This window comes from Cygnus olor, chromosome Z, assembly GCF_009769625.2.
Source record: "Cygnus olor isolate bCygOlo1 chromosome Z, bCygOlo1.pri.v2, whole genome shotgun sequence".
NCBI classification, from domain to species: Eukaryota; Metazoa; Chordata; class Aves; order Anseriformes; family Anatidae; genus Cygnus; species Cygnus olor.
In genome coordinates this window covers 23,891,919-23,907,192 of record NC_049198.1, presented here as the reverse complement: position 1 = coordinate 23,907,192, position 15,274 = coordinate 23,891,919, and the positions used below count along the sequence as shown (strand labels likewise).

Sequence of the window (15,274 nt, the reverse complement as noted above, 5' to 3'; positions counted from 1 at the left end):
TGCTGTTTGGATATGTTAGACTAGTTACAGAGTTTATGCTGTAAATTTCTGTTGAGCCCCCATCCTCATTTTCTGTTCAGTTCATGTTCATCTGCCTCAATATCATTTTAGCTATACCACAGGTAAGTTTTGCAATTCCTACTTCTTCCCACTATTTCTAAGCTGTACTACTGTAGAAGATAGATAGAAATGTGCCCCATTTCAAGATAGTACACCTTTGCTATCAACGCTAGTGAAAATGCTGTCATTTTTGTGGAAGCTCATTCATTACTTAATTGCAGTTCTGCTTGTGAAAACTGCATGCATGTGATGTTTCACTTTTCCCATATCAGATTTTTATATACAAATATACAGATGTTCCTTTCTTGTTTAGCAGCTGTTTAATCTCACCCCATGTCTGAAATGTGAAGTCTCTTTTCTAGCAAATGTTCAGTTGTCCATAATTCAGGTTCAGTGAAATTTCCTTAAAATTTCAGAAGGGCTTATATTGCTGGTATTTGTGTTATTTTTATGTATATAAGAAAGAGAAATTAAAAGTAGAGGAGTAATGTGCCAGTTTCAAATATCAGCATTTGCAAACTATCTCCGTGGTATGTAGATGTATGACAGCAGAGTTGCTTTTTATATATGGCCATTCATGCTTGACTTAGAAGTGATAATTAGCCACCAGTAAGTCAGCAATAAGTCACAGACCACAGCAATCCCTCGAATGTACCTGCATTGCAGCAAGTCAAGTTAAGCGACAAATAAATGTCCCATGATATCACTCCCTGGCTGTGCATCATGGACATGAAGCCAGTATTAATTCTGGCCACAAATCAGGCCTGGCTTCACATGATTTCTAGTACTCAGGGCTCAGGTTACTTTGAGATTGTGTTTGTATGTTTCTTGTTACTTCTCTATAATTACCGAGAAAACATTAAAATAGCAAAATGCTGGTTCCCTGAATTTTAGCTGTAGGGACATAACTTCACAATAAAAGAAATGAGCTATGGATGGCACCTGTCAGATTTTAGAAGTTATCTTGACAAATAGAACTTTGCCTCTGAATATTGGCGATTGGACCTAAATATTTATAAAGTTAGCTTTTGGTTTTACTGTCCAATGTGCATTTATAGTTAATAGCTATTAACTAATCTGCTAGTTTTCAAGCAGATGTCACTGTAGAAGTTTGCCATAATAGGAAGCTGTTACCAAAGAATGTTAATTTTCCTTTTAAATCTATTCCAGCTAATTAAAACTATGTATTTCTAAAAATTATAAATTTTACCTGAGCACTCTTCCAGCTTGCTTTCATGAAAGGTCAGGAAGCACTAAAAAAAATTCTGAATTGTCTCTGGTACCTGTTGTCTCTTGGACTGCTTTTATTTGCACATATAATTCAATCAGTGGTTTTGATGGATTCTGGTTAAGAGACAATATCTTCAAATTTCTAATTTTAAAAATATTGCAGTGTTAGCCTGTGTCTTAAAATCAATCTGTTAACCTCATAATTACCTGCCATATTTTCCTTCTTATGGGCTTTATCTTCTTGAGGACACTTAAGAAGCTCGGAGTGCCCTCTGTTTCTAGCAAAGCTACAGCAGAATTCGTAGTGCTCGACAACTTGTAGAGAACTGAGCACCTTGTTGAACTGAGATCACTTTCTTTTTTTTTTTTTTTTTTTCATTTGGAAACAGTTTTGTGGCTGTTCCAGTTGCTATATCTGTGCTTGTAGTCAGGGAGATGCCTGAACTTAATTTAGCCATTGTTCCATTATGGCAAAACAAAATATTCATCTCAAGTATGTTTTGCGTGAAAACAACATACTTAATCTCTGAAACTTTTTAAATTTCAGGATCAGTTAGGTGAATTGTTAAAAGCACTGGAAGAAAAGTCAATGAAGATTGAAGAGTTTGTGAGTGATATTGAATCCCTATTTAACTCTGTTGAGGTAAGTCCAGTGTTCTTTCATACTAGTTCTTTCCCTCTACAAAATTGCTTCTAAATTATGTTTGCCTTTTTTGTTGTTGTTGTGTCATTTTTTTCCTGCTAATTTCCTAAAATGGGCTGTTTCTCCAGTCATCAAACTGACTTCTCCTGCAGAAAAGAGTTACCCTAAGGGAGACAAAATACCGCTTTTTTCATACATCATTGCAAAATGGAATATGTGACTATCAAGCACTGGAGGAAAAAGTTCCCTTAATTTTGGTTATGCGTTTAAAAAGCTCACACTGTGCCTATATTTAGAGTCCTGTGTTGAATACCTAAATGAGTTGCCCAGTGCCTGTAAGTTCTTAAGCCTTGAGGACTGTATTAATTTCAGTTAAAAATATGGATTTTTAGCTATTTTGTAATCAGACTACCCATCTCTATGCTTAAATATAAAAGTTTCATTTTAAACATTCACAGTAAAAAAAAATAAATAAAAAGATCTACAATTGTTTTAAGTGTATTTCTCTAGTATAATTTCTCCCAGATGAGCTTGATTACAGAAGTAAAGTTCTCTTACTGTCAGGATGCCAGAAGGAGTCTGGTGGATGGATCATGTAATTCTGTGTATTCATTAACTGTTGTAATTTTAGTCTGATCTTTAGATCAATTTACATTTGTTTTAATTTTCCAGGAAAACTGTAAGAAAAATGCAGAGTTATTGGAAAAGCAGAATGAAGAGATGCTTAAGAAAGTGGTAGCACAATATGATGAGAAATCAGAGAACTTTGAAGAAGTGAAGAAGATGAAAATGGAATACCTGTATGACCAGATGGTTAACTACCAGCAAACTGTTGATTCAGCAAAGGAAACTTTGGAGACAACAGTAAAGGAAATGGAAGAACTTGATGGATTTGTTTTCCTAAATGTAAGTATAAATGGCATTCACACCATAGCTTTTATGATTGTAGTTAGGAAAACACTTACACAGTGCCTAGGCTGAGAATGAGTTATTTATCTTCCATTTTTCTAAGATCACTAAATCCTGCAAGCTCAGTTATTCCACTCTGAAACTGCCAGATCAGTTGTTTTTGTCATGTGAACACTCAGAGAGAATTGCAAAGATGATGCATAGGATGAAAACATGCCTTACACCATTAAAATAATTCTATCTATTTTGTTTTGTGAAGAGAAAGCTGAGAGACGTCTCAGTAATTAATCTAGAATTATTGACTAAGGAATAATAAATGTCACAGTAAAAGATACTTTACTGTTGGAAAGAAAGGTGGAGAAAGAAAGCATAATTGAAAGTTACCCAACCTGGAAGTAGACTGGGTTCTTTTGGTGGTTTCGGTTTTGTTTGTTTGTGTTTTTATGAGGAGACGCTGGGAGTAGTTATGTACTCAGATTGGCTGTGATAAACATTTACTACTGAAAAAATTCAAAATGGATTAGGTTTAGAAATGTGAATGTGACATTCATGTCTGTAATGGTCCTTTCTGGATTTTAAAAACCTTGTGAATCTGTATGACTTGAGTTACCTGGCTGATACAGTTATCAGCTGGTTTCAGAGAGTCTTGCAGGTTAATTGTTAATGGCCTGGGTCCTCCAAGACTGTTCTTGTGTTACAAGAATTGCCCACAGGTCAGCTGTGGCGTTTTCTCCTCTACAGAAGTGTATCAGGAGGGGATGGGATTTCTGGAACAACAGTCTTTAGCTGTTACAGAATTAGCCAATAGTTTGGAATTTGCAGAAGCTTTCCTGGGAAACAAGAAAATGAAAAATTAAAATTACTGTTTGAAGACTGATCATTCATGCAAAATAAGACCGCTTACTGTGTAGAAGCTCCCAGTCCACATACCAGTTATAGAAATGGTGGAGCAATACTTGGCTTTCCCCATTCTGAGTTACCCAGTGACTTAATATCCTGTAACCAAGTCAGTGCCTTGGAAAATAGGCTACTTTGGGATGGGCGAGAAATGTATTTTATCTTCTTGAACTTTGCAAGGTACTGGATTAGTCCTTTGGCAAAAAGAAAACCTTGTAATCTGAAATTCTTTTGTAGGGTGTGTAACTATTTCCCAGAACCCTCAAGGTTTTAACTAAATATAATCATAAAAGATCCCTTGGCCCTTACTGTTAGTGATATAGGACAGGAACTTCTCTTTCTCTGAGACAGGAGATGTTAGCTAAGATTCATTAAATATGAGAGAAACTCTTCATCTGTGGGTACAAATCAACTTCTGGCAATCAGAAGCAATGAAGGAGATTTCAGCCAGAATTTGTATTAAGTGTTATTAATGTAAAAGTGACTTCCTTCTGCTACAGCCTTCATTTAGAAAAGTATTCGACTGTGCCCTGGTCTTTATAGCTAGATATTGAATACTGAGTCCTCAAGAGTTTTAAACCAGATACAGACTCATCAGCCTGCCAAGCAAGAGCTTTGAAGTGAAATATTGTTAAGGAAACAAATTCTCTGCAGGTGTGAATGAGCAGCATCCCAGCCAATACCAAGTCAATAAAGCTGTGTGTATTTATCTCTGTGGAGAGTACCAGAACTGCTAGATGAGTGGCTCTACAGCATTCTTAGGGTTTTGAAAACTGCTAATACATTTCTTTCTTTCTCTCCTTAGTTATCTAAAGAATTGAATAAAAGGTATATGAAGTGTGTGTTAAGTGCACTGCAGTGAATACTAGGCTTCACCTGCTGGATGCTTCATTTACTAATTACATTGCTAATATTAGTAGTAACTTTTAGAAACCTTGCAAATAATGAAATTAAGAGATGTTTTAAACTTATTGCTTTAATTCACTGTTTTTGAGGTGTTTTGCACACGTTCTGTGATATATCAATTAAGTAGAATTTTAAAATATCAACTCAATTTTAAATCTCTACAGAGGCTTTTTTAAGCATGTTCATTGTAGTTATTACTATATACACGTATAATAGAAACCATTCTGTCTATGCTCACATCTCTTAGCATCATTATTATGTATTTTTGTTTACTGGTCTGGTTTGGTATTACATGATCTCTGAAAGGTTATAATGCAAATTATCACTCACATGTCTGGGGTCGATAGGCTGTATTTGTGAACAAAACTCCAGAAGAAAAAAAAAAGTGACTAAGTAACTGTTTTATCCACATTTTCCATCATTGCTCTTTCGAAAGCTTACCAGGAGACTACAGGGCAACCCTGTCCTGTCTCCTCATCGACACCATCTGATTCAGGATGTGTGTAAGGGTTCACGCCTCATCACAACTGCATCATGGCCCACCTGCAGAAAATAGTAAATACATACATTGCAACTAATTCTCTGCCATGTGCGATTTCCTCAAGGGAGTAATTTTGATGACACCCATCCTTCATGAGGGAAGTGTTCAATTATAGGTTCATATTCGCCCAATAAATCTTCCAAGGTGAACTATGAATATTTAGACAGGCTGTCTCCAGGATTCTGCTGTGCAAGCCCACAAACCAAGGGAAATTCCTCTTTGCCTGTGCATTTTCAAAAACCACCACCAATGACTTTGCCCAAGGGGCTGGGGCATTGTGTGGTGCAAACCTACCCTTGTCAGTGCTGCCTCAGTCATGACAGTGATACATGTGCTGACGTGGGTTTTTGGACTGAGATGTAAAAATGACACAAGTGTTCCAGTTCATAGTCAAATTACAACCCCAGGAGAATGGTCTGATGAGTATGTGCCAAACATCCATTCACAGTTTCCATTAATTTGCAGAATTAGGATTATTAATTTGGACTCACCTGCTGTGTAGCAAAATGTGACAGTCTGCATGTAGGTTTTTTTTTCAAGGCTTTCTGTATACTTAGTTTTTATTTGTTAACTTACATGCTAAACCTAAAGTTGATTCTGTTTTGTGCATGGGTTTGGTTATTACTTTATCAGTTTATTTGATAATACCTGACTTGCTAAAAAGGTTAGGAACAAGCCTGTATCACAATGCATGCTTTTCTAAAGAAAATATATTTTATATTTGTTGTGCTTTGTGAAAATTATGCATAATTAACTACTTCAGTGACTGAAAAAAAAAGCAGGGAATAAAGGTAAAATTCAGTTGCTTTGAAAAAATAATCTTTTATACCCTTCAAGCAGCTTCTGCCTCAAAGTTAAAAATATGTGGGTTTTTTGTTTGTTTGTTTGTTTATTTGTTTTTGTTTTTTCCTATAATGAACTCAGCAAATACAGGCTAATTAGGTGGAATCTATATTTCTTCTTGTTGTGCTTTTTTTTTTTTTTTTCCCCCTTTTTTTCTGCTCGCCACAAGCGGCTGCTTTACATTACGTCTCTGGAGTCAGCTGCTGTAGTTTAGCTCTGATGTTTGTAACCTTTAAAGGCAGTGTGTTACCAAGCCCAAACCCCTGTGTTCTTGGGAGTCTTGCTGTGAACTTCAAATCCTCATGTTCTCATGGATCAAGTGTATAAAGATTGTGTTTGTTCTCACCACACTCCTTATCTGAAATCTTAGTATGCTCTAAATGCTCAAAATCAGGAAAACAGCTTCTCCTTGCATGCTGTCCTCAAGTTCATGAGAAATATTTAGAGAAGCGCATGTTGCATGTGCTTTGCTTCTGGCCCTTGCAAGTTATGTGACACCACAAGGGATTTACACAGCTATGTTTTCTTCCACATAGGTTACTTTCTGCAATGGATACTACTCTCTCCTTAGAAAAGGTGCCCAGTGCTTTTTCACTGTTTGAGCACTACGCGGACAGTCCAGGAAAAAGCAACCAGCACTCTTTAAAACATGTGGCTGGTAAGACTCTGAATATTATCTTAAAGCTAACAAAAACTAACATTTTGGCAATGCTTTCTAAATTTTGGGAAGCTAAAAACAGTATCTATTTGAGAAGTATAAATTTGCAAACCATATAATTAGCAATCAGAGTTGAATATAAAATGAAGTCTAATTGTGCACAAGTGTTTGGCTTATAGCAGGGCATTAAGATGAGCAGAGGGAAAAGTGCTAAACAGGGGGATTCTCGCATTCTTGCCTCGTTTAAAATATCAGTATCTCAGACTAGCAGCAGATCTCTTACCTGTAAATCTCCTGGGGCTAAAGAAGTTTCTGCTCCCTTGCAGGCAGGGACAGAAGACTTAATCAAACGGTCTCCCGAGCCTGCTTCCTCCACGTGGGGGCAGCCCCAGCAGTGCTGGTGGGGGGAGGAGAGCAAGGGGCTGGCTGATGGCTGAGGTCCCTGGGTTTGTGCCATGTGAATGAAACCACCTTGAAACCCCTCCGTATGGGGGGATGTGATGTAGCTGGGTGTAGCTAGTGATAACTGTAGCTGGAAACAGCCTCTACTGAGGACAGTGGCAAAAACTGCATGTGATAAAGAGATTTATTTATCTCTATCTCATATTGCATATACTGTAAAAAGCCTGTCTGTGTAGGCTTTCTGCTCTGTCTGTACACACACCTATAGAAATTATCTGGTTCTGGTCAGCGGTCAAGGAAGATCCCTGCTCCTCATAATGGGGTCTCAGTCCAGTGTAACCTTCTCAAGAGAAGTTTTTTTTTCTGGGATCTCTCACCTCACTGTCATGATTTTTGTGACCTCTCATACACTGTCACACGCGACACTGCCGTCATAGTCAGCCGCTGGCTACCCAGGTGATGCCCCTCTCTCATGTTTGGTCCCTGTGCAGTGCAGCTAGAGCACAAATTTCCATTAGGTGCTTTGTTCCCTTGCTGGATTATCAGGTGGGACATTGGAGAAGTGCTGTCTTGTGCAGACTCTCCTGTGTCTATTATGAGCTGAGTGCACTCAGCAATGTTACTGTGGGAAGACTGTCTCTCTCCTGCAAGTGGTCACTTAGTTTTTATTAGATGTAGAGGTACTGCATATCTCTCAGACCTTCACTTCCCTGTAAAGTTTGTGAATTTGCCTAAGGTATTCCAAACTTCTCAGGTGAAGTCAGGCAGGCATTTGTGCGTGCAGTGTTACCTCAGCCTTATTTCTTTAGGAAATCATATGAAAAGATTTTTTTTTATTTTTTTTTAATTTTTAAACCTGCATTTACCAGGTGTTCACTTAGTACTGCAAATGTGCTATCTATTGCAGTTTAGTTCCTAGACTCCCTGTCACAGTCCCCTGTGTGCAACCATGCTTTCCTCCTAGGTTGCTATCTACTGTCAAGGTCATACAGTAGAACAGACCTAATTATTACACGCTGTATTTCCTTTTCCCACAAGTCACTCCAACATGTTTTTCCCCAGATTGCTGAGATCTGCTTTTCAGTTTTGTATGCATTAGCTACCATGTTTACTGAACACCAAATGGCTCCAGACCAAGTTTGCTTTTACAAACTGGAAATGACAGCTAGCAACCAGCCTTCAAGGCTCTTCATCTTATATGCTTTCTACTCTTTTTTTTTTTCTTTTTTTCTAAAATGCACGGTTTTCATTCTTCACTTCCACTTCTAAGTATTTCAGTGGCTATTGTGATTTTTGCTTTGGTGAGCAGTAGAGCAAATATATATATATAGTTTTTCAACACTATGCCCTTCCTGAAGGAAAATGAATGTAAATGCCTACATGAAATCAATTTTGAATTTAAAGCTCTGAGTACATCATTTATCAAATACTGAAGGCAAATGCCAGACACTCTCAGAATTTGTTTTGACTGAAGCCATTTGATGAAATAGACGTGAATTTGCTATGTTTCTCCGATCAACATATTTTTCCTTCAAAATAATAGTCTTTCACTGAACAATTTCACAGAACTTTATTTTCATTGCTTCAAAAACATCTTTCCTTCAAAACACCCTCTATTTCCAAATGTTCCACATCCACTAATGGAAAGTCCTTTTCTCTCAAATTCTTCCTACTTCCATGTAAACTACCCATTAACAAATGTGTAAGCATAAAGAAAACCTTGCAGTATGCCCTTGGTCACACTGGAACAAATGCTCTGTCAGAAGAGGAGTTAAGTCATTTCAAAATCAGAAAATCATTATTTCCAAAGCCCACTGTGAGTGCTGCCCATTCATAGCAAAAGACAAGGACCTTTGTGATGGTAACAATCATTCATTAAAATCACAGAGGAATGTAAATGCTCTTTGTCTTGAAGTTCACGAAGCAAAGAAAATATTATTTACTATTACACCAGAAAGGTGTAAATATCCATAAAATATTTGGGATTATTGTTTTCTCACCTGGGGGCCATGGAGATCAGGTAGCATTAACAAAATGTTTCCTTACTTCAGTGAATCACTTCAGTGAAAACTGAACTGATCAGAAAATGTCCCACTTTTCTGTTGAAAAATATAACTTAGTCAAAATTGTGGTGCAAATACTTCTTTTGTTTGACTAAAATTCATTTTAAAAAGGACCAGCATTTTGATAACACAGAAATGTTCTGTTTCCATAGAGAATAGTTCAACTTTTTTTTTGCTTTGAAATTACTTCCTTTCAAAAGTTTATTTCTTATTATGCAAAAGTAAATTAGAAATCAAATGCTTTTTATTGTTACTGAACTCAATTTTGATCCGTAAGGTTTTTTGTTGTTGTTGTGTTTTGTTTTTTTTTTCAGAAGTCTCATTCATTAGGCTAGCTTCTCTTCAGATTTGGCATAAGAATAAATATTGTAATTGTGGGGTTTCTGTGATCATAAATGGCAGTTTCCAGGCAACTTCACAGGAAAAAAAAAAAAAAAAAAAAAAGCTGATTTTCCCACTGGGTCCACTAAAAGGAAGTCCTTTCCTAAAGGTGATCAATTTCTAGATTGACCAACAGTAGATGCAGTCAAAAGACAAAATATGTATTGTTTTTAGCAATGAAAAAGATATGTTTTCTTCCAGTGGGAAACAGATGTAATCTTACTGTACCGGTAGCTCTCTGCATAGATCAACAGTCAGCATCTGCATTTGCCTTGTACATGCCACAGGGGATCATCATCATTACTATGAAGATAACTGAGAAAAAGTAAAAGCTTTCTGCTGAGATTCTAACAGAGTTCGTGCAATATGGAAATTTACTAGATGAGGATAAAGACCCATGTATTTTTGTTACCTGCATTTACTTTAACAATGAACATCTTTGGGGGCTTTTTGCTTATTTCTTTTCCCTCCCTCTCCGTTAAGCCATATTAGAGGGAAATAATATCTCAGCAGGGATGGATCTGTGCATATCAGCAGACAAAGTTTAAATTAAATTTGGGGAACTGTGCTGGTCTTTGAAGCACTCTTTGTGAGGGATGCTCCTGACTGTCTCATGTGGTGTAGATGTTTTGGCTAAGGCAAAATTCAGGCTCACCAACCCACCAAGGATCCGGACCACACTGGGTTTGCAGGGGAAAGGACCATGCCAGCCAGGAGTACCCAGTTGTCTACCTGCAATATGAGTCCATTTCTGAGCAGATGGGATAGCAAGGAGCCTCCTGCTCCTCAGGCTTAGAGTGGAGGAGGTCTGAGCCTTCCTTATCCTAAAAGCATATGCCTGTTGTTGCCAGTCTATCAGTGGATTTGAGACTCTGCATGAATCCCACCCCAGTGTGGTAGCTCCTTTCCCCTGCCTGTGTTTCTGGTGTCAGTTATGTCCATCTCTGCAGGAGGCTGTCTGTTTTTGCAAGCTCCCTCTCCCCATCAGTGATCTATCCTGTGCTGCTTGCTGCAAACAAGTGCTTTCAGTCCCCACTTCCACAAGCATCCTTTCCATACGATTTTCACTCCTCTGGTGAGGTCAGATAATGTAGAAGGCAGTCGCCCAACGGAGCCTGCACTGAGGTCCAGGGTCTCCCGGCCCATCTGAGGAGACGGCCTGAAGGTAATAGGCGTCTCCTGGGGTTTCTTCAGCGCATGTGCCTGTAGAGTGCCTGTGAAGTGGAGTGCAGAGGTGGAAAGCTCTCTCTGTGATTGGAGGGAGCAGGTCTCCTGGGGAAAGGAGAGGGGTCCTTGATGCCACTGGGGTTTTGTGACAGTTCTGCATGTCCATGATTGCCACAGGCCTGGGAGGCGGTGTGGTGCTCCAGGAGGCAGCTTGCTGCTCCCCTCACCCTGCTGGAAGTCTGAAATGAGAAGAAATTACTCATCTGTGCAATGGTCCTGTAGGGAAGGACATTGAGATCTGCACAATGCATGAACGCAAGCTTTGTGCTGGATTCAAGTGGTCCCAGAACTGGATCTTAATTTGCTGGGACTGTGAGGGAAATGGGCCATCAGATTCTATTCTGAGCAATTAATTTCTTTCCTCTCTAGTTCAGACAGACCTATTGCTCCAAAATTTCACCAGTATCGTCCATATTTCAAATATTTGATGTATTTGTTCTGTGAAAATAACAACCATTGGGAAAATAAGCAACTTTGTTGCCTCTTGAACATGTAGTAAATTCACCTGAATATACAGGGGTGTGAGTAACAACTGAAGACTTTCCATTCAGTCCCACAGACACCGAGTGTAATACCTCAGGAGCAAAACTCAGCTACTAGCACCTCCATTGCCGTCTACTGGACTGTGAATGAAGGGGATGCCATTGATTGCTTCCAGGTGTATTGTATGGAGGAGCCACAAGCCAGCAAAGATGAGGCAGGTGCGTCAAGTCTTGCCTTCATGACAGCAGCAGCCCTTTCTCCAATGATCTCAGGTCAGCAGAGGGGAGGCCGAGCTACAAGGGAGGGCCCAGGATGCAGTGAGGAAATCATACATAGGACAGATAACAGTGGAGGAGAGCATGAGGTAGATGACATTTCTTCTCTCCTTCATGCCAAATACAAGTTAATATTCTGGTCTGCATAGTGCAGGGCAGTTGTTCATAGAGAAACAGCACCATCTGTATTTAGGTGCTTTTATGAAGCAACCCGACCTTCAGAGAGGATGTGTCCCTGCTGCCCCATGGGTAGTAATGGGGACTGCAGACAGAGGTCCCAAAAGGATGGACCTGATTAGGTTTTTAGGGCTCTGCATGTACTTCGGAAATGTGTCCTAATAAAAAAAAAAATACAGGAAAAGATAATCAGTATTTCCATAGTATTTCCATGTTCCAGATTTTTTTTTTTTTCAAAATGACATTACATTATTTAAAGATTAAATATGGAAATTGAGAAAAGAGGATTCAAATGCTCATTCATTAAAAAGCACAGGCTGATCACAGAGTCACTTAAAACACCTGGGTGCTACACATATCCATGTGTGCATGTGCATATGTGTGTGCACACTAAAGGATGCATGGGATGTAAATTCCACTATAAGAAATGGTTATTCTCTAAAGAAATGAAACCAGGGTTGATAATTGTTGATTGTATGTCCCAGTTTGCAGCTCAGTCCTCGGTAGGACTGAGAATGCACTCAACTCAAGAGCATGTCGAAAGTTTTCTGTCAAAACTGAGCTGGAGTAAAATATTGAGATCTTGGCTAGTATCACATTCTGGACTTTAACACACTGTTTTTTACATATGAGTTGAAAGTAGCAATTATAGGCCCCTACCGGTGAAATGCATAGGTGTAACAGCCTGTGTATGTTTCTCCTAGCTTTGGTGGAAGAATACAGAGTGACAGTGAAGGAAAGCCACTGCATTTTGGAGGACCTGGAGCCAGATCGCACTTACAGTGTGTGGGTCATGGCTGTGAACTGTACAGGATGTAGCTTGCCCAGTGAAAAAGCCATTTTTAAAACAGGTATGTACATAGTTTGGCATTTGATTACGGTAAGCTTCAGGTTCCTAGGGAAATTTTTGTCCATATTGTTACTAAAGCAGATAAAGCTGATTTGTTTAGTCCATCTGGTGGATAGCAGGCAATTCACAGTCATTTTGCTAAAAGATGGCAACATAATTGCTCCTGAGAGGAAATTTGGAAGTATTCAGATTTGAAGATGTTTCTGATCTCAGGTCCTGTGACTGGGGCATTGGGGCAGCACATTATGAACTTCTCTTCTGAGTGGGCTGCAGTGCTCCAGTGCAGCTCTGGGAAATCCACCCTGCTGCTCACTGCCACTGCTTCTCCTGTGGAAAATGGAGGCAGCAGCTGCATGTTTTTGCCTCTCTGCTATCCTCCCAAGTACATCTATGTTGCATTGATTAAATGATTAGCTTTTCACGGGGAGGCCTGCTCTGCAGAGGTTACATGCCACGTCTAGCTCTGTGGGACACAAATCTCAGGTGTGGCTGTGAGAGGCTCTGCTGCTGTTTAAGTGGTGTAAATTGGGATGAGTACTTAGACAAGTGTTGTTTATGAGCTTCATTTGACTGATTCATTTTCCTGAGTTTTAATTTCGTATTGACAAAACTGTTGCTTCTTAAATTACGAGCAAGATGAAGCATCTTGTGTTCAAGACTTTATCTGAGGCCCTCATGCCAGATGATTTTTCTAGTGCTAGAGGGTAAAAAAAAAAAAAAAATCATTCTGCACTTGAATTTACAAAATAAAGACAAGGATACTCAACATTTTCATAATGTAATAACTTTGTACAACATTGAGTGTATTGTTGAAATCACTTGGCAACAACCACAACTTCAAACCTCTTGCTTATTCCATTAGACATCAAATTTGTTAATTTTCCATGATATTCAATTTGCTGTTCATATTTTTAGCAAAGATTTTCCAAAGAATTTAAAGTAGAAATTCAAATGTTATGACATCAACAATGTAGTTGTGGGCATGGTGCAGAATTCCTTTGAAGTGGTCAAACAATAATGAATCATTGCTAGCTAAGTCATTATTTATAAAGAGGTTCTCACCCGTCTCACCCAAAACTTTGGTACCTCAGATAGCCCGCTTAGCCATATGAACTCAAAAGCAAGAATTTAAGGTGTTTATTTTCAGTGTTTCAGATGAAAAGTCTGTAGGAGAAAACCATTTGCTGGTACATACAGTTATGGGAACATTAATAGTGGATCAAAGCTGTGTCTCTTCCAGTTGTTGGGAACTCCCCCAGTGCATTGGGATTGCACTCTCAGGCCTGTGGAAAAGGCAGGAGGAGCTTCCCCTGTCTCTGGCTCCTTCACCTCCCAGACTAGCAGCCTTTTCTCCTTGGGAACACGTTGTTTCCTAGAAATATTTTCAGTGAGGGAATGATGGTGAGGGCAGCAAATATCCACCTACACCCCTTCTATCTGTCCACCCAGGAAAGTGGTAGAGTCACTGTCCCTGCAGGTTTTCAAGGAAAGGTTGGACCCGGTGCTTAGGGACATGGTTTAGTGAGTGACATTGGTGGTAGGGGGACAGTTGGACCAGATGATCTTGGAGGTCTTTTCCAACCCTAATGACTCTATGATTCTATGATCTAAAGGGATATTTGGATGATAACTCTGCAATCCTAAACTCAAAACTTGTCTTTCAAAACTTATCTGATACTTATCCTGTATCTGAGAGACAGAGCAAGAACATAACCCATTTCCACTCTTTGCATCTTGTAAGATCACTTATGAGTGTGCAGGAATATTACCAGGAAATCAGATATGTGTTCTCATTAGAACAGCTTGAGTAACTACAGTTAATTTGCTAAAAAACTCAGAAGCACAATAACAACTTTTTCTGGCTTTCTGACTCCATCTATTCTCTAGACAGATAATTTCAGATAAAAAATGTGTGAGATCTTGTGATGTATTGTTTGCATATCCATTAATGTGAGTATGTGTGTCCGTTTCTGAATGCAGGCATTTGGAGATTTAGCTATTAATTTTCATTCTCTAGAAATAGATACTTTTAAAAATAGACAGTAATCATGTATGTCAGAAGAGAATTAAAGGACTATTGCCAAGGGAACTGCACAGATTTATTAGTCAATAAGAATCTATCCCACAGATTCTTTGCTCTGGTGAGTATCTAGATTAGCTGTTCCTGTAGTAAAACATCAAAATTGCATCTTAACCTGGAACCTGATTTTCACTAGACCAGGAAATCAATATGTACTTCTGTTGGTTTTTTGTTTGTTTGTTTCCTTTTCTGATAATAAGAAGTTATTTTTGTTAAAAAACAGAGCGCATCTTGAACGTTCACTGCACCTCTATAAGATTATCTTGTCACAAAATTGTCCTTTTTCCATCTTTTACCTAGTAGGCCTTCTATTTGAAACTTAATTACTTTAAAAGCAAGACAACTTCCTATGACATCTTTAAATTAAAAACGTTTATTTTAATGATTAGTGTTAAGACTGTTTATCTGAGAGTCAACAACAAACTGCAATGTTCATATGTTGCTGTTCCCTGGAAAGAGATAGAGTAAGTGAATAAAACTAAACAATTTTCAGTCTGTGATGTTGGGTGTGCTATTTTACACAATAGCTTTTGATTACTTGCATTCAGTGCACTGCTTTACATTCAGTTTTCTGTCTTGCAGTAGGGCTTGCAGTTCTTAAACCAAGGCTCTAAAAATGAGAAATTACAGGACCAATTTTTAGAATCCG

The 15,274-nt window shown here is 38.6% G+C and overlaps 1 protein-coding gene across 2 annotated transcripts in view; it reads left to right on the top strand.

Annotated features, from left to right (window-relative positions):
* Positions 1–15,274, top strand: part of CMYA5 (cardiomyopathy associated 5) — a 45,094-nt gene that overhangs the window by 18,704 nt on the left and 11,116 nt on the right. The window contains exons 3-8 of one of the 2 annotated variants that reach the window (XM_040541666.1): positions 1,838–1,933; positions 2,606–2,839; positions 4,545–4,567; positions 6,566–6,687; positions 11,312–11,461; positions 12,400–12,546. In XM_040541666.1, coding sequence (XP_040397600.1) covers positions 1,838–1,933; positions 2,606–2,839; positions 4,545–4,567; positions 6,566–6,687; positions 11,312–11,461; positions 12,400–12,546 — 772 coding nt within the window. Of the gene's footprint in view, positions 1–1,837; positions 1,934–2,605; positions 2,840–4,544; positions 4,568–6,565; positions 6,688–11,311; positions 11,462–12,399; positions 12,547–15,274 lie in introns of those variants that run through there. The other variant, XM_040541665.1, reaches the window with a different exon arrangement.